The sequence below is a fragment of the Thamnophis elegans genome, chromosome 6 (genome assembly GCF_009769535.1).
Source record: "Thamnophis elegans isolate rThaEle1 chromosome 6, rThaEle1.pri, whole genome shotgun sequence".
Taxonomy (NCBI): domain Eukaryota; kingdom Metazoa; phylum Chordata; class Lepidosauria; order Squamata; family Colubridae; genus Thamnophis; species Thamnophis elegans.
In genome coordinates, this window is record NC_045546.1 from 40,212,089 (window position 1) to 40,234,288 (window position 22,200).

At 41.6% G+C, this 22,200-nt stretch overlaps 1 protein-coding gene across 3 annotated transcripts in view; it reads left to right on the forward strand.

Annotated features, from left to right (window-relative positions):
- Positions 1–22,200, forward strand: part of IGSF3 (immunoglobulin superfamily member 3) — a 114,755-nt gene that overhangs the window by 16,637 nt on the left and 75,918 nt on the right. For all 3 annotated transcript variants that reach the window (XM_032219165.1, XM_032219167.1, XM_032219166.1), the window contains exon 3: positions 8,110–8,487. In XM_032219165.1, coding sequence (XP_032075056.1) covers positions 8,110–8,487 — 378 coding nt within the window. The remainder of the gene's footprint in view (positions 1–8,109; positions 8,488–22,200) is intronic.

Consider the following 22,200-nt stretch of genomic DNA (forward strand, 5'->3'; position numbering starts at 1 on the left):
GGAAAAATGGAGATGGAACATGTAATATACTTACAATGGGAAACTATTGAGATTTAAAGACAGAATCACAAATTGGGTGTGTGTAAGGATGTATAATTATATAAATATAATGATGAGAATAGCTGGGAATTGTAATCAGGTCTACATCTCGGCCAATATTAGGCTGGGGAGGTGGTGGGTTAAAAGCACAATGATTCTATATATACTTTTTTGTTCTATTTTTTTAAAACAAAGAAGACATAAGTTAAAATTAAATATGTATATTGAAAAGAAATTATAAATACCACCAACAAAAAATGGAGCTTGCTCATAAGCTTAAATACATCAAGTAAACGAGATAAAGAGTGTGAAGTAGAGGAAAGAGGTAAGGGAATAAGAGAGGGATAGGAGAGAGAGCGGGGGGGAAAGGAGGAGAGAAAGGAGTGGAAAGGAGAGAGAGGAGAAAGAGAGGAAGGGGAAGTAGTGAAGAGAAAGATGACAGAGGGAAGAAAGGAGGTAGGGAGGGAGGGAGAAAAAAGATAGATAAGGTATAAATAGGATGTATGGAGAGCAGAAGAGCCAATAATTGTTTTGGGTAGTTGATGATAAGATAAATTGATGTAAACATTTAATAATACAATACGATGTTGGCTATGTAATAGTATACATGTGATTATATGTTATGAAAATGAAAAAAATAAAAATTTTATATATAAAAAAGTGCTACATGTTCTTTTCCAATGTAATTCTCAGGTCAGGATAGGAGTGTACAATGGAGCCCATTAAAAAGTATGCCCAAGGATTTGGAAGTGCACTCAGATCTGGCTGCCACAACCAAAGACATTTACTTGAGTACTTGCTTATATTTTTTTAAAGCCCTCCACTTTTAAGCCTTATTTTATACTGTACATACAGTACATCAAACCTATTCTACTTCACACAGTTGGAGATGAAGTGTTCTGTTTATCACCTAGAGTTTACCTTAAATGTAGTCTACAGAAGAATACCATGATGATTAGTAACCTTGTTAAGAAGAGAAAGGAAGACTTCCCTTAGAAAATGAATGTTGCCTAAACAAGAAGAAAAGGGATTACAGGCTACCACAAAAGTGACTTTTGAGAGGTTAATAAATATTCTCTACAAGACATTTTGTGAGCCATATCTTATAAAGGCAGTTCTTAAGTCTTCTTTTATCTTCGCCCTCTCTTTCTAACATGCCTGACCTTGCTATTTATCCATTTCAAGTCCTTGGAGATAATAGAACTTAGAAACTTACTGTGTTGCCTAATATTGTAAAAGGTGGTAGAATAGGAGCACTTCTTCTAAAATCTTCTATCATTTCTACAGTTTTAAGAGTGTTTAGCTCCAGATTGTTCCAGCTGCACCACAGGGCCAGTTGATCGTTCTCCTGTCTATATGCAGATTCATCATTGTTTCAAATGAGATCAATGACTGTTGTGTCATCTGCCAACTTCAGTACTTTAACAGAGGGATCCTTTGAGATACAGTCATTGGTGTAGAGAAAAAAGTGTAAGGGAGAGAGCATATAGCCCAGGGAGGGGAGGGGGACTCATGTGCTAGTTGTACAGGCATTCAATATTATTTTACTTAGCTTCACCTGCTGCTTTCTATCTCAGAAAGCTTATCTGCAAGTGTGGTCAGATATAAAAGCTTAGAATGCATTATTCCAGTGAACGCAATCTATTTGTTCTATATATATTTTCTAGTCAGTTGCTAGAAATTCACATGATTTTATTTTGTATACAGGCTAGTATGTGCATGATAATCAACAAATTAATATGCTAGGATTTTCACTGAGAAAACCAGTACTGTAATTCTGAAATACCATTTTTTACTCTTGCTGATCTTTTCTTAATGCATGTTAAGAGTATTTTTTTGTCAGTCTGGTAAAGATATTTAAAAATAATGTTTTTTCATTGAGTCGGTCAATATTTTTTAATTTATTGATGATTCGTATTTAAATCTGGGGTATCTTGGATATATTAAAATTAGTAAATAAAATTTCTGTGTCCTTTTTAGTTATGTAATCTTTGCCTTTTAAGGTTGCACATATGGAATGTGTAAAGATATGAAGGTAGATCAGAGCTTATGAATGTTTAATTTAGCTAAGTGTAGAGAAGTACAGAGATCAATACGAAGAAGGAAGAAGTTATTAGGTAAGGACCATCTTAATCCTGGAATGAGGAGAGAATGTGAAATGGAAAGAAGATGCTTATCAGGCTGTCTAGATTCTAGCTTATTATAACCTCTGTCAATAGAGTTCCACTGGTCTTTGGTTAATTTGTTTCCTGATGAGGCTTACCTCAAAAGATTCAATACTAGAACAATTTAACCTGGAACAAACCATTTTGTTATGGTGAATCATTTTTACCTGTGAGCGCTTGTTTTCCCATTCAGTGAAAAGTGCATATCATCGTGTCATAGAATGTGCTTTTTCAATACAAACTGTCATGGTTAACCAAATTATTTCCATTTCAACTCATGATAGAAAAAATGACAGTTTTTGACATTCTTTTTCTTCTATGGAAATTTTTGCCATTTTTTCATGATAAAAACATGAGCAGTCCAGATATTATTGTAGTAAAGTTTTAAGCAGGCCACATCATCAGACAAAGATTCCTCTTTTTGTATAACTAGGAAAGATATGAACCTATTCAAAACATAAAATGTACAAATCTGAATTTACTAATTGGACCAAAATAATTCAATTTTAGTTCTGCACTCTCAAGTATGGTCTACCTCTGGGAAGGCTATATAGGGAAATAGTCATTATCTTGATCTGTCCCTGCCAGGGACAAGATACAAGATGCTCTCCGGAGCTATCTTGCTTCTACCTATCCAACTTACTTGTAGTCTCTCCACTTTTCAACATGTTTACTTTAATCTTGTCAAATTTGGTTTTCCTAGTCTCATCACTTGCTTACACCACATACCAAAGTATGTTTCTGTTTGCTGATGGTTGCCTTACAAACCAGTCTGTCTTTGTTAATCCGTAACTGATTGATTGGTTCTTTTTGCATTTCTTTCCATGACACTCAGCAGCTGTCTCCAAATCTACAACTTTAAAGCATCTGGTTTTTTTTATATTACTCTTCCACACTGTACAGCTTTATAACATTTCCATAAGAAAAACCATTGCTTTAATTATTCTGATGTTCTCACTTTGTTGTCCTTTCTTGCTTGAAGTTTAGCACTTCTGTAGAGGGTAAGGAACATTACCTGGACAAATATACAGTAGGAAAGATCCATTACCAAAGCCACAAAGGGGAGAAAAGCATGCTTTGAATACACAACAAGCAGAAAATATGTGGAGGACGCTCAGCCAGAGTACTTCATAAATCACATAAGGGTAGAAAGTATATCATAGCCTGACTTGCTAAATTCATAGCTACTCCCTCTCCTATAGCCTTCCATGGAGTTAATTCCTAGTATAGGCTACCTGATAGGGCTGACAGTTAAATTCAGTTGTAACTTTTCATCGTCTGCTTTCACTGCCATGATACCTCTGTATACAACTTGCTTGGATCTTTTATTTATAAAATTGTGAATATTTTTCTGTGTTCATTTTCAGAATTGTCTTATACTTTTACATAGATTCTCTGGTTGTTTTTCATATAAGATACCTGTACTGAATATATTTCAACAGTAATTAATGGCAAAACAAGATAAGTTTATATGCCAGTACCCAAGAAAGGAGACCTTACAAACTGTGCAAAATACAGAGTAGAATTAATTTCACATTAAAGCAAAATAATCATTGGATCATCCATGCAGATTAGATCCCCTAGGTTGAAATTTCAATGATCAAACTTCCTTGCAACTACCAAGTTCTTGATTATCATACGTTGACAACCAAGATTTATTGAAAGAGGATAAGCTAAGACCAAAGAACTCTCAGTAAATGTTTTTTTTTTTTCTGAATTCAGGTTCCCTCCTAGATTCTTAAGGTAAAAACTATCACAATTTCTTACTCATGGCTAAATAAACTGGTAATGAGGCTGTTTATTAACAGATATAGATGTCAATTGATAAGAATTTGATTCTTTCCTAAGTTCTAAAAATAACATTATGCTGTCTTTAGTTTGATGACATCATCCCTTTCAGATTTATCTGTGCAAGTTTAGTGTTCTTTCCCATCAAATGGAAGATTTCATTATTTGGCACTTCAGCATATTGTAACTAAATGTTTTAACCATAGTTGTACAATTTTCTGAACATCGCAGAAATGGCTAGGTGATGTATTTTCTAGATTTAATTTTTCCTAAATAGATTAGTTTCTATTCTCCTTGCTGTGTGGATTACCTTTAGTTTCACACACCTCATGTAACTTAACTGGCAAAGATGACACTATCAGAGCATCAGCCTCTGATCAGCAATGTTTTCAGGGTCATTAAACTACTAGGCTCTCCCATCACATTAAAGTTTCAATTCCCAGAGAAAGTGTTTTTTTAATTAAATATAATTTTAGCTGATAAGACAGACTAGAGTTTTCTTACTAAGGGTAAAAGAGGAACTGACTTTAGAATAGTATTCATATGCTTAGTTTACAAATTTCTTGTGCTTGGAAATGGAGGTTTTTTACTTCATAAACTATTGTGCTGTACAAAAAATAACAAACTGAGCAGAACCATTTCCAATTAAGTGTAGGGCACTGGCTTTTCAACATAACAGATGGTCATGGTAACTATGTACTGCATTCAGTGGCTGTATGAAATCTAGTTGTTTTTTTATGTTAAATTCACCATACACACAATTGTGGGTTAGTGTAAAGGAATTTAGAGCTGACCTTGGAAAGTTATGAAAGAGCTGTTAGGGGGGGGGGGAACGAGGGAATGAACTATTACTGTAAGTAGAAGAGATGAGAAAGAAAGATATGTTTAAAAAGGAGATTGCTGTATGTACTTCAGACATTGAAGTAAATGAGAGGAAATTAACTCAAAATAACTTGACCTTGATTTTGTTTACTTGAACAGGCGTTCAAGATTCTGTTATTATATTTTATAAGAGTGAAGTAGCATTCCTTGAGTGTCTACCCAGGGTACTCCAAAGAGATGACAAATCCATTTCTGGATTTACAATATGTTCTTTTGCAGATCAAAGCAACACATCTCCTTTAAAAGAAGGCTAAATAATCCTGACCTTTAAAAATTTGTGAGTCATAATATGGTGTGGGTCTAGGCTGGTAGGAAGGTATTATCCGAATAATTTCTCACACTGATAAGTCTAGCAGCAACAGTTGCCAAAACAATTGACAAATGCAAAGGGTTCCAACTGTCACAAACCTCCTTGCATTTCCCTTTGCTTTAAAAAGTGTGAGAAAGACCAGTCTTGTGCCTTAAATTGCCTATATATATAAATTTCCATTTAACAATCGACCTTTTGCTGGAATTCTTGTGTGTAACCGTAATCTTTCTAATAAGTGCTACTAATCAGACTCCAAGAGACTGTTTCATATCCTGATTGCTAAGAGGGAAGTCTATCAGATCTGCCAGATTCTTTAAAGCTTTATGCTTCTTGGAAATAATTGGGAAGCCTGTTTAATGTAAATCTCAAGCTTTAATTCTAGTTTTTATAACAAAGCTTAACAGTCATATGAAGTCTTTGGCATACCCAAACAGTAGTTCTGTTTTTGAAACTACAAAAACAGTCTTATTCCAATGTTTCTATTAAAGAGTAATTCAGGAGACTTACTCTTAAAGACATAAAATGTGATTAATAGAAACAAGTATGTGTTAATCTGTAGCAGTATTGTTTCTGGAAAAAATGTCTTGTATAAACTGCTGGTATTAGCATCTTATGTCCATAAATATTACATTTTCTTCTTCCACTTATTCAGTTGAAAATATGCATAAAACCTATGCTTGCATAGTTCTCTTAAAGGGATCAGAACAACCAAGAATTGGTTGGCAGATGAAATGGTACACATATTATGCATTAATAGTGGTGGGTAAATCGATTCTGAAGAGCTGGACCTTTTCAGTAGAGTTATAGGCTGAAATAGAATTGGTTATACTTTTGGATAACTTCTGAAGCGCTCAGATGGGTATATGTAGGTGGTGACCTCCCAGATCTTTTAATAACTTGAAAGCCATGATGTCCTTTAGAACCAGTTTTAGGTGTTAGAAATGGAGTACACAATTTTGTAGATTCTCCTCCTTCTTCTAAGTCCCAATTAGTATTGATAGTCCCAGTTAGTATTGATAGCAGGGGAGAAGACTGACTCGAGCCCACTATTAGGTTGGATGGCTCAAGGCTCAACACTCTCCCTACTTTACAGGTGGGTTGCTGCCGGTTCAGTCAAACAGGTAGTGCTCCAGAGCAGCTGAGAGCGAACCGGTATGGTAGTTCTTTTGGCCCATCCACCTGCGCTCTATACCCGCTTTTATGGCAAAAGGCAAATTGTGCACGCATACACAGCGTGTGAAGCCTGTGCAAGCCCTGACAATCAGCTTGTCGCAGGGGCAGTGGATTGTGCATGCGTGCGCACAAATGGAACATGCACACGATTACCGAACCGGTAGTGAAGATCAGGGAAACCAACCACTGCCCTACTCCTGTTTAACGTCTACATGAAACCACTTGCAAGGTTATTCTCCAAGCACCATGATGCCTGCTGGATGACAAGTGACAGCAATGGCCTGGAAAGCCTTTGCATAAATACTTTTTGAGTGCTAACTGTGCTCATTCCTAGACCGGGAAGGCCTATTTACTGTTACTCATGCATAAGTCATTCCCTGAACAAATTGCTACAATTAGTTATACAGCAGTTTCCATTGAAGAACTTTCAAAAGCTTCAAGTGGTTCAGAATGCAGTTTGTGTGCAGTTTTGCATGCTCCAAATTTTGTCTATGCAGCATTACTGATACTTGGGTTGCATTGGTTTCCAGCGCTGATTATTGCCTTTAAAGCCATGCATGGCATTAGGCCAGGTTACTTCCAGACCATCTCTGTCGCCAAGGGTTTCTACCTATTCCAGAAGACCTACAATGATGGATGGGCTCCTGGTCCCTTTTATTAAATGGTGTATCTTATGGAACTAAAGGTGTCTCCTATTGCAATGGCTATGTTACGGAACACCTCCTCCCAACCCTCTTGGCCTTCCCAAAGACTGTTAAGAGCTGGCTTTTTTCTCAAGCATTTAGGCCAGAACGCTGGTAATCCCATAGTATTTATACAGGTTGTTCTTTTTTGTATTACTTGTAAACAGTAAAAACCATACAAGTGTGATGAGGTATTTAGAAATCTGATAAAGAAATAAATATGATTTTGTTTAATTTTAATTATTGGTTTTAACATTATTTTTGTATTGATTGTTTCCTATCCAGAGTTATGTATGTAAGATGTACACACACACATACACACACACACACACACACACACACACACATTCTCTGACAAAGTACATCACTACTGGCTTCCTAGTAATCTATTGTGACAGAACTGAAGGATGTAAATTTGGAGAAAGATTAGGTTAATTTTTGTAATAAAATATCATAGTTTCGCTATAAATTTTTAGAAATATAAAAGGTCAATAATTTACTTATAAGAAAATTCACTAGCGGAAAAAAGCCAACATGTAGACTCTTCTTAGATACAGCTTTCATTGGTGATCAAACTTTTCAGTGTTACATTTTGCAGAGTTTTTTTCTCCATTTTTTTCTTACATTTTAACAAATAAAATCCATTAAAGCAGGGGAGAGTATGTAATGTATCTTGATTAGTAACATTATAAACTGCCCAGAAGCATCCTGGTCTTCTATTGAAGATATTTCCTCTTGTTAAATCTATCTGTACTTTCAATTACAAAAATTTAAAGGTTCAGATATATTACACCAGTCAGCATAGTAGAGGAAATGGAAAAATATTGTCTTCAGATCTGTGTTTAAAAATTGTTTCTGAATAAGAATATATTTTGATGTTATTTTATGACTTAATTGGAAATAGAACTATTTGCAATCCTGGTCTTGACAAAATAACATTTGTCTTTACAAATGGTTATATATTACTTGTTACTCTTCTTTTGGAAAATAGGAGTGATGTACATGAAACGATAAACCAAAATGGAATATATTGCAGTTAATAAATTTAACTTCTTCTTTTTCTTCTTAGGGTGGTCATTGGCACAGCGTCAAGTCACTGTTCAAGAAGGGCCTCTATACCGAACTGAAAATTCTCACATCACCATTTGGTGCAAGGTCAGCGGTTATCAAGGACCATCACAACAGAATTTTCAGTGGTCCATATATCTTCCATCTTCTCCAGAAAGGGAAGTACAGATTGTCAGCACCATGGATCCATCCTTCCCTTATGCAATCTATACTCAACGTGTTAGGAGTGGAGAAATCTATGTGGAGAGAATTGAAGGAGATTATGCTAAACTGCACATAACACAGCTCCAAGACAGGGATGCTGGCGAGTATGAATGCCATACTCCAACAACTGATGAAAGATATTTTGGAAGTTACAGTGCCAAGATGAAGCTAATTGGTAAAGTGTATTGTATTATTTTCATAAAAATATAGAGCATAATTATAAATTGTGGAGAATGGTGGTTTGAGTGTATTTTATTATTGTTAATTTTCATAAATTAGACTTAGAGGGGAAAAATTAAGCTGCAAAATGAAATATGTTACTGACATAGATTTGGGCAAATAAGCTTAAATTTAATTCTACTGAGAACAGGATTTTATAGATTGACAAAACTACCAATACAAATGGAAGTCAAGAACCATTTTTAAGTAAGATTGGAAGATCAAGCCCACATATTTTCCTTAAAAGCGTGCAAGGTTGGTGTGATTCAAAGTTTTCTCTTAGCGCTTACATCTTTCTAATGGGTTTAATTGAAAAGCATTGTACAGTGCTTCAGATTTGATTTCCAAAAGATGTTTCAGGGTGCATTGGAGAGAAAATGTAGTAGTAACTTTCTATGAAACACATTTATCTTTTAAAAAAACATTTTAAATTTTCATGTTAATTTTTTACTAATTAGTGAAATACAAAAAAAAATTCAACAGCATCAGGAAAAATAGTAATTATATAGTTAAAAAATAATGATAATGATTAAAATAAATATTACCAAAATATCATCACAAATTAACAAAAAATATTAAAAAGTAAAATGTACAGCAAATGTACACCTGACTATTTGTTGAAGCTGCCATTCAATCATCAGAAAAATGTGGTCGCTTTAAGATGTTGCTCCATATGCATCATCCTGACCTTGGAGCATTTTTGGAGGCCTGATGCGTGGCTCTGTTCATATATTGCTTTTTTGGTATCTCACCCTAAAAATATTGAATATTCTCTCTCTCAAAGATTGAAATATTCTATTAAATAAAACTAATTACAAAATATATTAATTTAACTGAAACTAAATTTATTCTGTAACTTTACTTTTTTTAAAATACCGTAGCTGAGATAATGTTTTGTTTAATGATCACAAAACAATTTGTACAGTCATACTAGAAATTTTATTGAGATTGATGTACTTTCATAAAATAAAACTGTAAAGTTTTTAATTATGACATAATTATTGAATAATATATATTCCCAGTTTTCCAAATCATTTAGTTGTTTCCTTGTTCTTTATATCTATTTCAAGTACTAGAACTTCTTTCCAAGTACTAAATGGTTTGTGCCAGAAATTTAAAGCATACTTATAACCTTCTGAATATGCTTCAGTCATCTGATCGAGTTTTTATGAGTATCACTGTAAGTGAAGCTGATACAGTGAAGAAGAGGATTTTACAGCTGTGTTGCTATACTGTGGAATATTTTTATTAAGAAATCTCTTCTGTTGCTCACATATTCATTTATTGACTTATGGAAATTGGCATAGATTTTAAAATCATATAATTATTTTAAGGTAACAGGAACGCCAGTCTATAGTAATCAATAATTAGGAGGAGACCATACCCTTTAAGACCAACAAGTGTTATTTATTAATTATTAAGCCAACTCACATATGGTAACTTGAGGGCAGATTAATGTATTAAAAACCACAACATAAAAGGTCACAAACATAAATGATAATAGTCATTTGATTGACTCCGTATGAGTGTGAGGTCTCCAGACCCGCAGACAAAATTAAGTCTTCAGGCCTTACAGAAAAGTGACAAAGCGGCATACAATTTTAACTCAGGGGGAATGATATTCCATAGGGAAGAGGCCACAACTAAGAAGGCCCTTATTCTTGGTCCCACCAGGTATGTGTACCACTCTAATGGATGCGGCCTATAACATGCCTTGCCTTCCTGGTGGATCACATAGATGTAATTTTGGAGAGGCGGCCTTTCAAATAACATGACCTCAAGCAATGTAGGGTTTTAAAGGTAATAGCATTAAAGTTTATGCCATTAAATAAATGTTGTTACTATAGTTTGAAAAGATTGAAAAGATGCACTAGGCTATTCATATTTGCTTTAAGTTTATAGACATCTATAAACTTGTAAAAAAAGTATTAAGAATATACATGTTGCTTGAATATAACAAATAATATGCTTTTATTTCAATTATTGACCAGATAAAACAGAACATATTTTTTGAAGATGATGTGTTTTGTGATTGAGGGTGGATTTTTTGTCATGAAGTTACATACAGATTATTGTCTCCTGTTCATCATTTGTTTTATTCTACATGTAAGATACCTTTTTCATTTTTCCAGGAAAGGTAAAGTTTCAGAGAGGTTTTTGCATGATTAAAATTAAGTTAATAATAGCAGCCACCACGCATCCCCTTACGTGATGAAAATATTGCTAGCTTCTGCTGTTATGTTAAAATTCCTTTTTATGCAGAAGTATAAATTTAATTTACAGTGAGTTTAAATTCCATTTATTTTAATTAATTTAAATAGCATAAGGGGAAAAAGCAAACTTGTGAGATCAATGATGATTATAGGATTTAAATGAAATGTTTTTGAATAAATTAAAGGATTTATATTTTAAAATTGCTTGGAGATGATTAAATCAGAAGAGATCCATTTTTATAGAGAAACTGGCAGAATAGCAGAACACACATAAGTTTTATATTTATAAAATCAGCTACTTCTACATTTGAATTCGTTAATAGTTCATAAATAATAATTCTATTATACAAAATTCTAGTAATAATAGGGAGCAGTTTGATGTAATGGTTAAGGCATCACATTAGAAAAGGAGAGACTATGAGTTCTACTCCTATCTTAGGTATAAAGTCAGTTGAGTGACATATTGCCAGTCATTCTCTCTTCATCCTAGGAAGCAGGAAGTGGAATCCAGTTTCAAAAAAATCTTGCCAAGAAAGCTGCAGGGATTTATCCATAATTACCAGGAATAAAAGAAAAAAACAAAATACCTGATTCAAAGGGACTCAAAACCCAACATGAAAACATTTGCAAACAAATTTAGACAAATAGTTTGGAAGGATGAGATTTTAATATGTACAGGTTTACAAAAGTTAGTTGTAAAGGTTTTTAAATAATTACAAAAATATATTACAAAAATATCTTTAAGGGATGACTTTCAAATGTAAAACTAGGGCCTTCCACTTCAGAGACAATGAGAGGATAATGCCATCTTTTATTTTGGTTTTTTAATCACATCAGTTTCTGGCTTTATCAGCCTGGGGAAAGAAAATTTGAAAGTCTTAGCTAACTAGCATGTAGAGAATTAATTACTATTTCTACTTTAGGGGTATGCACATTTATATAAATAAACTTCGATGCTAATTAATCATGATGCCCAAACTTGCAGGTTATCAATCTATATTGTATCATAATGTCATTAACTGAACAGTCACTAATTCAAGATAGAGTCGCAAAACTAAGCCTGATTTTTAAAAATCTGAATTTATTTTTTAATTCATCCTGAAAATATTGCTTAGAACACCCAATGCAGTCACATGACAAAATTAACTAGTGCTATCTCGGTTTGTAATTAGACTTTTGTTGCTTTGATTTTTCAACTGACATTGAATAACATACTAAAATGTGAGAAATATGGGTAAGTTTCTATTTTTCCAAGAAGTGAAACAAAATTTTCATCAAGTTATGAATTTTTTATCATCACATTAGTTGAACAGCACTTATTTGGCTTCAGACTGGTCCTAGGGAATATGGAGTAGAGGGAATTTTTATTGTTTCTGAGTGCTGTGAAATGTGTGTAAAGAGTGTATAAAAGGAATTGTACTACTTAGCATACTGGTGGTTCATAATGAACATTAATGGATCATTTTGTCATTGTTCGCTGTTATTTAAAGAAACAAACTTTTGAGCTCTCATACTAATGTTTATACTACTGGAAAGCAAATATATGCTGAGACTACTTGCTTTAACAAAAATGATATTAATGAAGCATCTACAACTATTGGAATGATCAGCGCTACCATAATGATGCACAGAATAACTTTAAGGGAGGTTAATTTGATTCCATGTAGAAATATTCCTTGCCACATTTGTTAAATTAGTAACATGGTTGTAAAGTAAATCTGCCTTCCCCATTGGCTTTGTTTGTCAAAGGTTGCAAAAATTGATCACATGACCCTGGGACACTGCAACTGTCATACATAGCAGTCAGTTTCCAAGCTTCTGGATTTTGATAATGTGTCCACATGAATGCTGCATTTGCTGCAACCATCATAAGTGTAAAAAACTACCATAAGTCACTTTTTTCAGTGCCATTGTAACTTTGAACTGTTATAAGTCAAGGACTAATTGTAAGAATGAAGGTGGTCTGATGTTGCGTGTGAGGATGTGAGTCTATGCATGGAAGTGAAGTTGTAGGGTTAATTATAAATGAAATGACATTTGATTGACTTCACATAGGCTAGAGAGGGATAGCCAAAGGGCCAGAAGTTGCCCAAAGGTTGTAAAATGCCGAGGTCTGGTCTGTAGTGTTACAGATACTTTGGAAAGTAAAAAATTGTAGATGAGTGCATACATATTTTAATGAACATAATAATGGTAATAATGAAAGTACTGTAGAACATTCTGAATGAATGCAAAATAAATGTTATTCTTCTGTTAATGACATAAATGGATGAGAGGGAATGAGTACAGAAAATGATTAGGCTGCTCAGAGATTCAGAATTGAGTGAGATTGATGATTGGTGAGTATTAGGCTACAAAGGTCTTTCAATTCCATGATTAATTATAAGTCTGATTCTATGTGGATCAGAAGTGGGTTTCAGCCGGTCCGGTACACGCATACCAGTCCTCCAGAGGCCCCGTACTGGAATGGTCCATCCCCTTGCCTTCACCCCCGCCCGCCTGGTTACCACGTTTTCCAGAATGGGAGGAGGGAATGGTCACACGTGGGTTTTATCACAGCCTGATTGGTCCAAGGCTGAGAGGAAATCTATAAATACCGGTGCCTGTCCATTGCTAGCCCAGATTCTCTCTCAGCCTGGTCCAAGCTGTAGAGTAGTTGGATAGGTTCTGTTTGTTTTCTCCTTTTGGGTGAGTTCTATTCAATCTGATTCCTATTTGGCTAATTGGGCACTTTAAATTCAAATTCTAAATTGATCTGCTGCGGCCCCAAGGGACAGATCTCTGCCTCGGGCGGCTGGGGGAGAGCCCAGTGGGGCACCAGTCTCCCCCCCGCAGGCCAGGAACCTTTGCCCGTCCCCGGGTGCGGGGGTGCGGTTCCATTCAAACTGCTTCGTTCAAACTACTTGAAGGGGCTGTTTTTTTGCAGCATTCAAACTGCTTCGTTCAAACTACTTGAAGAGGCTGTGTTTTTGCAGCAGGAAAGTGAAAGTGAAACTTTAAGCCTCGAGGCTCCAGCGTGCAGATCGCTCCGGAGGGGGCCCCTCGCTGCAGGCTTCCTTTGTTTGTGTTGCCGGGGAGACAGAGCAGGGGGGGAGAGCGGCTCTCCCTGCTCAATTTAAAGTGAAGCCGGCTAGAAGCCTGGCTGGGCTGCTGGTGATTATTTCCAGCCCTTTTCTCCCGCGCACGGAGTTCCGGTGGCCATTTTGGAGGCTGCCACGTGCGTGAGGCCTTGCCTTATTGACGGGCCTAGTGCAGCCTAGTGAGAGGCCTTGAGCCTAGGTCTCCCCACAGGCTTCAGGCCCTGGTCTCAGGTGGGACTTTGGAGGCCGATTCCTGCTCCTTTCGTCAGACACGTGAGTGGGGCATGGACGAGGGAGCGGAGATTCCCCAGGGGCAAGGGGCAGGCCCTACTGGGAGTGAGGAGGCCTTGGATCGGGAGGTGGGGAGGGGGGCTCCCCCTCAGAGATCCCTTTCTTCAAGGCGCCCCTCCAGTTCTGTCTCTAGGGATGAGGCAGCTCGCCATAGGGCGCTGGAAAGGACCTTTGCCAGGGCAGAAAGGCAGGCCCAGTCCTCCAAGCCTTTATCTAGGGACAGATCCAGGTCCCCTGTTAGGCCCATTTCAGAAAGGTCTCTACTTAGAGGTTTTAGCCCGGCTTCTTCATGCAGCTCCCCTGGTAGGTCGCAGGCCTTCTCCAGGAGGGGGCGTTCTCCATCCCCCATAGATGATCCTCTGGAGGGCACGTCCAGAGGCCCCTGTTCCCCCCAAAGGTTGGCTCCTCAGGGCCCTGCTTCTACTTATGGGGATGTGGAGGATCTGGATAATCTCCCTGAAGGGATTAAGAGGCTTATTTTGGCAGCCATCACTCGGGGCATTGCCCAGCGGGACAAAGGCTCCCTTTACTCTAGGCATGGGGGGCTGAACAGGGCTCAGTTTCGGGCTTCCTCCCCTTCCATGATCAGTGAGGCTTCCTTCCTGGGTGGGGGGGAGTTACCCCAGGAGATGGGATTCTCAGATGATGAGAATACCACTGTTTCGGAGGAGCCTTCTTCTAAGGTCCTATTTATGCCCGCCTTGTTTAAAGTTCTCTTGGATAAGGCGAGGCACACCACCAAGGTCGGAACTGGGGATCCCTCTGTGCCCCCCCCCAAGGGATCCCGACATGGTCATGTTCTCTGCCACGGCCACCAACAAGGAAGAGATCCCTGCCCCTCCCTTGTTCCTAGAGGTTCTGACCGACCAGTGGGCTAAACCTTCCACTTTCTCTTCTCCAGGTAGTACCGACCGTCGGCATTATAACATGGAGCAAACCTTTGCTCAGGCCATTCAGCTCCCGACGGTTGACACCCCTGTGGCCGCATTGGTGTCCTCCTCCCCGGTGGTGTCGGGCGATGCGGCAGATAAGATGAAGCCGGAGGATAAGCGCGCAGAGCTTACGTTGCGGAAGAACTTCAACGCCACAGCGTGGGCCATTAAGGCGGCGGCCTCGGCTTCCTACTTTAATCGTGCCACGGTCATGTGGCTCAAGAAGCTGCAGGCACGCATTCCCATACAGGAGGACCGGATCCATCAGGATCTGGTCAAGATTCTGGCGGCGTGTCAGTTTTCAGCTGACGCGACCTTGGACACGGTCAGGTTTGCTTCTAGCGCCCTGGCCACCTCGGTCACCTCCCGTAGGCTCCTGTGGTTGCGCCATTGGCAAATGGACAACAAAGCGAAATGGGATTTGGCGGCTGCCCCCTTCAAGGGGCCCGATCTCTTCGGGGAGGCTCTTACTCGCATCCTCGTGGAGGATAAGGACAAGAAGAAGGTCCTACCCTCCACGGCTAAGAAGGCCGAGAACAAGTCACGTCCCTTCTGTAGGCAACGGTATAGGGCCCCTAACTTCGGCTATAACCAGCGCTTCTCTTCTTTCTCTTCTGACAGGCATTTCTTGGGGCAGCCCTTCCAGGACAGGAGCCGTTTCCAGGGCCAGGCTCGGCGGCCCTTTCGGGGGGGAGGCGGCCGTCCCTTCCGCAGGGGGAAGTGACTCGAACCCGAGTCATCCCATCGGCGGCCGCCTCGCTCTTTATGCGGACCGGTGGGACGACATCACGTCGGACGCCTGGGTTCGAGCCACGGTTCGTTACGGGCTCAGGTTAGAATTTCTCTCCACTCCTCCAAATCTCTTTCGGTCGTTCCCTCCACCCCGGAGTCGAGAGCGCCGCCGCCTGATGAGTCGGGCGATCGCCCACCTCCTCGAAATCCATGCGGTGGAGGCGGTTCCCGCAGGGGAACGGGGCCGGGGCCATTACTCAAATCTCTTCGTGGTCCCGAAGAGCACGGGGGGTTGGAGAGCAATTCTAGACCTCAAGCGCCTGAACAGGTTTCTGGTCTACAGGCGGTTCAAAATGTCATCGCTCAAGTCCATCCTTCAGGGCATCAGGAAAGGCGATTTCCTGGCCTCCGTGGATCTCACGGAGGCCTATCTTCATATCCCCATCCTGCCCGCTCATCGCCGGTTCTTGAGGTTCTCCCACGGGCCCCACCATTACCAGTACAGGGCTCTTCCCTTCGGCCTGGCCTCGGCCCCGAGGACCTTCACAAAGGTCCTGGCGGCTCTGGCGGCCCATCTGAGATCGGTCCCGGTCCGCCTCCAATGTTATTTAGACGATGTCTTGCTTCAGGCGGGCTCCCTGTCTCAGGCCGTTTCAGATCTTCAGATTACCATTCGAAGCCTCCAGGCCCTGGGGTTCTCGGTAAACTTCGAAAAGAGCCATCTCACTCCCTCCACTCGCATTCTGCATCTGGGGACAGTCATAGATTCCAAGTTGGGGGAGGTGCGTCTGTCTCAGGAGAGGCAGGTCAGCCTTCGTCAGCTGGCAGAGAGCGTTCGCACAAAGCGCTCCGTTTCCATCCTCTCTCTGTCGCAGTTATTGGGCAAGATGGTCTCTTGCATAGGGATTGTCCCGTGGGCCAGACTCCATCTTCGGCCCCTTCAATGGGAGCTTATCCCCTATCAGAGGGGACGAATGAGCAATTCCCTTCGGACTCTCCGCATCTCGACGGGAGTCCGTGCATCCCTGGTGTGGTGGCTCTCCCCGGCCATCCAGCGGGGGTGTCTGTTCTGGGAGCCGAACAGGGTGACCGTCACCATGGACGCGAGTCTGTTCGGGTGGGGGGCCCTGGTGGGCTCTCGGTTGGCTCAGGGCAGATGGACGGCCTCGGACCTCCGTCACAACATCAATTGGCTGGAACTGAAGGCCGCGCGTCTGGCTCTGAGTCACTTTCGCTCCTCGGTGGAAGGGAGCCACGTTCTCCTCCTGACGGACAATGTGGCCACCAAGGCGCACATCAATCGTCAGGGCGGGACCCACTCGAGAGCCCTCTGGCTGGAGGCTCTGCGATTGGGGTCGTGGGCGGAGAAACACTTACAGTCCCTGGTGGCGGAGCACATCTCGGGACTCTCCAACGTCCAGGCGGACTGGCTCAGTCGAGCAACTCTGGACAACGGCGAGTGGCAACTCCACCCGTCGCTGTTCCGGGAGATCTGTTGTCGGTTCGGGTCCCCCCGGGTGGACCTGTTTGCGTCTCCCGAGAACACACAACTCCCGCGTTTCTTCACCCGTTTCCAATCCAGCTCGGCAGAGGGCACGGATGCCCTCAGGAGCCGGTGGCCCCCGGGCCTCCTCTATGCCTTTCCCCCCATTCCACTCATCCCGGGGACCGTCAGGAAGGTGGTGACGGAAAGGGCCCTGGTCATTCTGGTGGCCCCGTTTTGGCCCAGGAGACCCTGGTTTGCGGACCTGGTTCAGCTGTCAGTGACTTCCCCGTGGAGGATTCCGCAGGGGGAGGTGGTCTTACGGCAGGGGGCCCTGATTCACCCAGAGCCTCAGTGGCTTCAGCTGACCGTTTGGCTCTTGAACGGCGGCTTCTAAGGGGGGCTCATCTGTCTTCCGGGGTCATTCGCACCATCAAGGCGGCCCGTCGTCCCTCAACGACCCGCATTTATAACTCCACCTGGGCAGCGTTCGTCCGCTGGTGCTCCCCCAAGGGCATCTCTCCCGTCAGAGCCACCATCCCCAACGTCTTGGATTTCCTTCAGAAGGGCCTGGAGGACGGGCTCTCGCAAAACACCTTGCGTCGCCAAGTGGCGGCTCTGTCCTCGGTCTTGGGGGGGGGCGGGATCTTCTTCTCTTTCCCAGTCTCCTCTGGTCAAGCTGTTCCTCAAGGGGGCGGCAAATCTCAGGCCTCTCCCCGTTCATAGATTCCCCACGTGGGATCTTCCGCTTGTCCTCAAGGCATTAACAGGGGCCCCGTTTGAACCTCTCCGCTCGGTGCACTTGCGCTTCTTATCACTGAAGGTGGTCTTCCTGGTGGCCATCACTTCCGCCCGGCGTATATCCGAGCTGGGCGCCCTGTCTTGTAAGGACGACCTCTGTCATTTTCACCAGGACAGAGTGGTCCTTCGCCTTGACCCGGCGTTCGTCCCCAAGGTAAATACCCCCTTTCACAGGGCTCAGGAGATCGTCCTGCCTGACTTCTGCCCGAGTCCGTCCACTGACAGGGAGCGTCTTTGGCATTGTCTGGATGTCCGCCGTGCCTTGCGGATCTACCTCCGGCGGACCAAGGATTTCCGCAAGTCGGAGGCCTTGTTTGTCTCCTTCCTACCTGGAGCTCTGGGTTCGAGGGTGTCCTCGGCTACCATCGGCCGTTGGCTGCGTCAGGCCATCTCGGAGGCCTACGTGGCCTCAGGGCGGCCGGTTCCGTCAGGCGTCACGGCGCACTCTACAAGGAGCGCGGCAACCTCGGCAGCGTGGGCCACGAGGGCCCCGTTTGAAGACATCTGCCGGGCGGCTACCTGGGCCTCTCCAACCTCGTTCATCCGGCATTATCGTCTGGATGCTTTCGCGTCAGCGGACGCGTCTTTCGGTCGTAGGGTCCTACAGGGGGTGGCAGCTGAGGCTCCCCTTGGTTCCTAGAGTTCCTGTTCTCCCTCCCTGGGACTTTAGCTTGGGTATGTCCCACGTGTGACCATTCCCTCCTCCCATTCTGGAAAAAGGACGTTGGTCTTACCTGAACGTCTATTTTCTGATGGGAGGAGGGAATGGTCACAACCCGCCCTGAGTTCTGTCTGTTGGGGCCAAGGGGAGGGCCCGGGGGGTGTTTCCCGGGGTTTGTTGTGTTGTTTCTTGTTTTTCAGTTGTACCGTTCATGTTCGAGAATCTGGGCTAGCAATGGACAGGCACCGGTATTTATAGATTTCCTCTCAGCCTTGGACCAATCAGGCTGTGATAAAACCCACGTGTGACCATTCCCTCCTCCCATCAGAAAATAGACGTTCAGGTAAGACCAACGTCCTTTCCCTCTCGCTCCACCTGTCCACACCATGCTTGCCCCACCCACCCACTTCTTTTGCAGGACTCAGCTGTTGCCTGAGGCGGCGATGGTAGAATGTCCCCTTCGGGTTGCTAGGGCAGCAAGTTTCAAGGCAAAACACAGTTGCTGGAATCGGTGCGCCTGCAACTTAATTTCCAATTTCCAATTTAATAAAATTTGTATGCTGCCCACTCCCTTGGGACTCTGGGCGGCTTACAGGCAAGATAAAAGAAGCATTTAAAATTAAAATAAAGATACAATTATTAAAATTACACCATCCATCCTGTCTAAGTGGGGCTGGATATTGATCAACAGCCCCAGGCCTGCCGGAACAGCCAGGTCTTGGTGGCTTTACGGAAGGCCAGGAGAGTGGTAAGGTCCGGATCTCTACAGGTAGATCGTTCCACAGGGTCAGCGCAGCTACAGAGAAGGCCCTCCCCCGGGGAGCCGCCAGCCGGCATTGTCCGGTCAACGGCACCCGGAGGAGGCCCAATCTGTGCGATCTTGTTGGTCGTTGGGAGGTAAGTGGCAGGAGGCGGTCGTAATGCTATCTGAGAAGCCTGCGTTACCAGGAGCAGTAGCAGCGGGCACCACCTCCACCCCCTGGTGTTAAGCGTCCTCCTTGGGAGGCTCGTGGCTGTTTGCACATCTCACCCGAGCTTCTCTTGGGAGGCGACCGCCAGCAGAGCCTCCGGGTGTAAGGTGAATGAAGGTCGTAGTGACAGTAGAGGCTGGCTTTCCTCGAAGCCAGCTCTCAAGGAAGGAGGCAGAGATGAGGTCTGGGCTCGTTTCCCTGCCTCCTTCCTCCGAGAACTGTGGGAGGCAGGGAAAATGAGGCTTCTTTGCCAGCCTCCCAGCTGACAAAACCAAAATTTGTGCTTCCTACATACCTTTGTTAGCTGACTAGCAAAAAGTACATCTATTTCCTCTGTTTGGTTGGGTGGCCTATAGTATAGACCTATGGCAATGTCATCCCCCACCCTTTAATATTGACCCAAATGTATTCAATATAATTTTCATCATTGTTGTGCTCTATTTCTTTAGAGATGTAGTTATTTCTTATATATAGTGCAACTCCACCTCCTCTTTTATTTGGTCTATTTCTTTTACAGAATTTAAATCCCTCTAGCTGTATGTTCCATTTGTGAGTTTCATCCCACCAAGTTTTCCGTAATGGCAACAATATCATATCTGCCCTCATTTACTTGAATTTCTAATTTACCCTGTTTATTCCTCATAGTCTGCATTGGTGTATAGACATTTGAGTCCATTTTGATTGACCCTGGGTTTACTGTCTACATAACCTGTGTTGTGCTTGACTGTCCCTACTTTCTTGCCACCTTAATATGAAGTGTCCTTACTGCTTCCTGAGCTTGGTTATTTTGTCGCAAACTTTTCATTACCCAAATTAGGTAACATCATCAATGCTAGAAAATTTGTAATTCTCACCGGTCCCAGAAATTTTAAATAATATTTGTAACTATGAAAATTTCTCTAATTCTGGAAAACTACTGTGTCATTAATGTGAGGCTAGGCAGTACATATGCTTAGGAAAAAATTGATTATCTTCACTTAGGCTCAAACTATACCAAGTTCCCAAATTGTACCCTACCTATTCAATAACAAATAAGAATATAAAAGTGAAAAAAATGAATATGCTGATGCTAATTTGATCTTTTTTATGAACAAGGATTTCAGAGAAATTGAAACCAAAAAAAGAAGGACAAGAATAAACTTAAAATTGCAACCTGTAACAGAATAAATAGTCATAAACAAGGCAATATGAAAATAGGCATAGAAACGAGCCGCGATGGCATAGTGGTAGGAGTGCAGTACTGCAGGCTACTTCTGCTAACTGCTGGCTGTCTGCAATTTGGCAGTTCAAATCTCACCAGGCTCAAGGTTGACTCGGTCTTCTATCCTTTCAAGGTAGAATGAGGACCCAGATTGTTAGGGGCAATATGCTGACCCTATAAACCACTTAGAGGGGGCTGTAAAGCACTATAAAGAGATATATAAGTCTAAGTGTTATTGCTGTTCAGTAGAGCAATGTGAATACAGAAATCTCATATTTCTTTGACTTTAGGAACCTTCATCTTCATTGGAGGTAACAGTGAACATTCCCTAGATTTGTACTAGTTGCTACACAGTATTTTCCTAGAATTAGGTCTAGAAAGAGGGTCATGCCTTTAAGGCTTATATTTTGATTGTCATTCATACTTCTAATTAATCCAATTAAATATATTTATTATTTACAGTTACTTATTAGCTATTAAAATTTTGTAAGAAACACTAACTCTCTTAGTTAGTCTTACTAATACATAAGGGGAATCTGGTAGCACCTTTTCTGAATAACACATTTCATTAAAAAGCAGAAGCCTTATTGGCCCAGCTCAACACTGATTCACTTTACTTGGTGCAATTTGATCCAATAATCATGTCAACAGAGGAAACTAGGATCCGATACTTTATTTTGGTGCAGAAATTAACAAGTAAAGTTCAATTTGAACTTTGAACTTGTTGCAATTTGATCCAATAATCATGTCAACAGAGGAAACTAGGATCCGATACTTTATTTTGGTGCAGAAATTAACAAGTAAAGTTGTACACCTGGAATCCAAGTACAAATCAAGTGTGTCTGCTGATATTAAGCAAACATTTTTAATACCATAAGACCACATATGTATAAACATCATAATTTCATGATATTTCATTACTTGTCCTGATTTATTAGTTTGAGCTAACATCCCTAACACATAGGCATGGGGGTAAATGTCATTAGCTAATCTCTCCACTTCTGGGTATGTTTTTAACATGCTAATGATGAATTTTTTACCCCTAGAACTTTGCCCACTGATTCTTGACCACAACATACGCTAAATGCCATGCAACCTTTCTCTGTTCCAGTAATGGGCCCACTTGCAAAAAATTTCAGAACAGTTACAAAGCCACATCCTGCTAGGTAGACAGACACTTATTACAAATGAAACATTTGTGGTCGGTCCCTTCACTCTTTACTAGAGATGCTAAAGCAGATGCTGGCTGACTCCTAATTTCAGCAAAAGCACAGATAGAAGGAGCTGGTTGAAGCTAATTTATG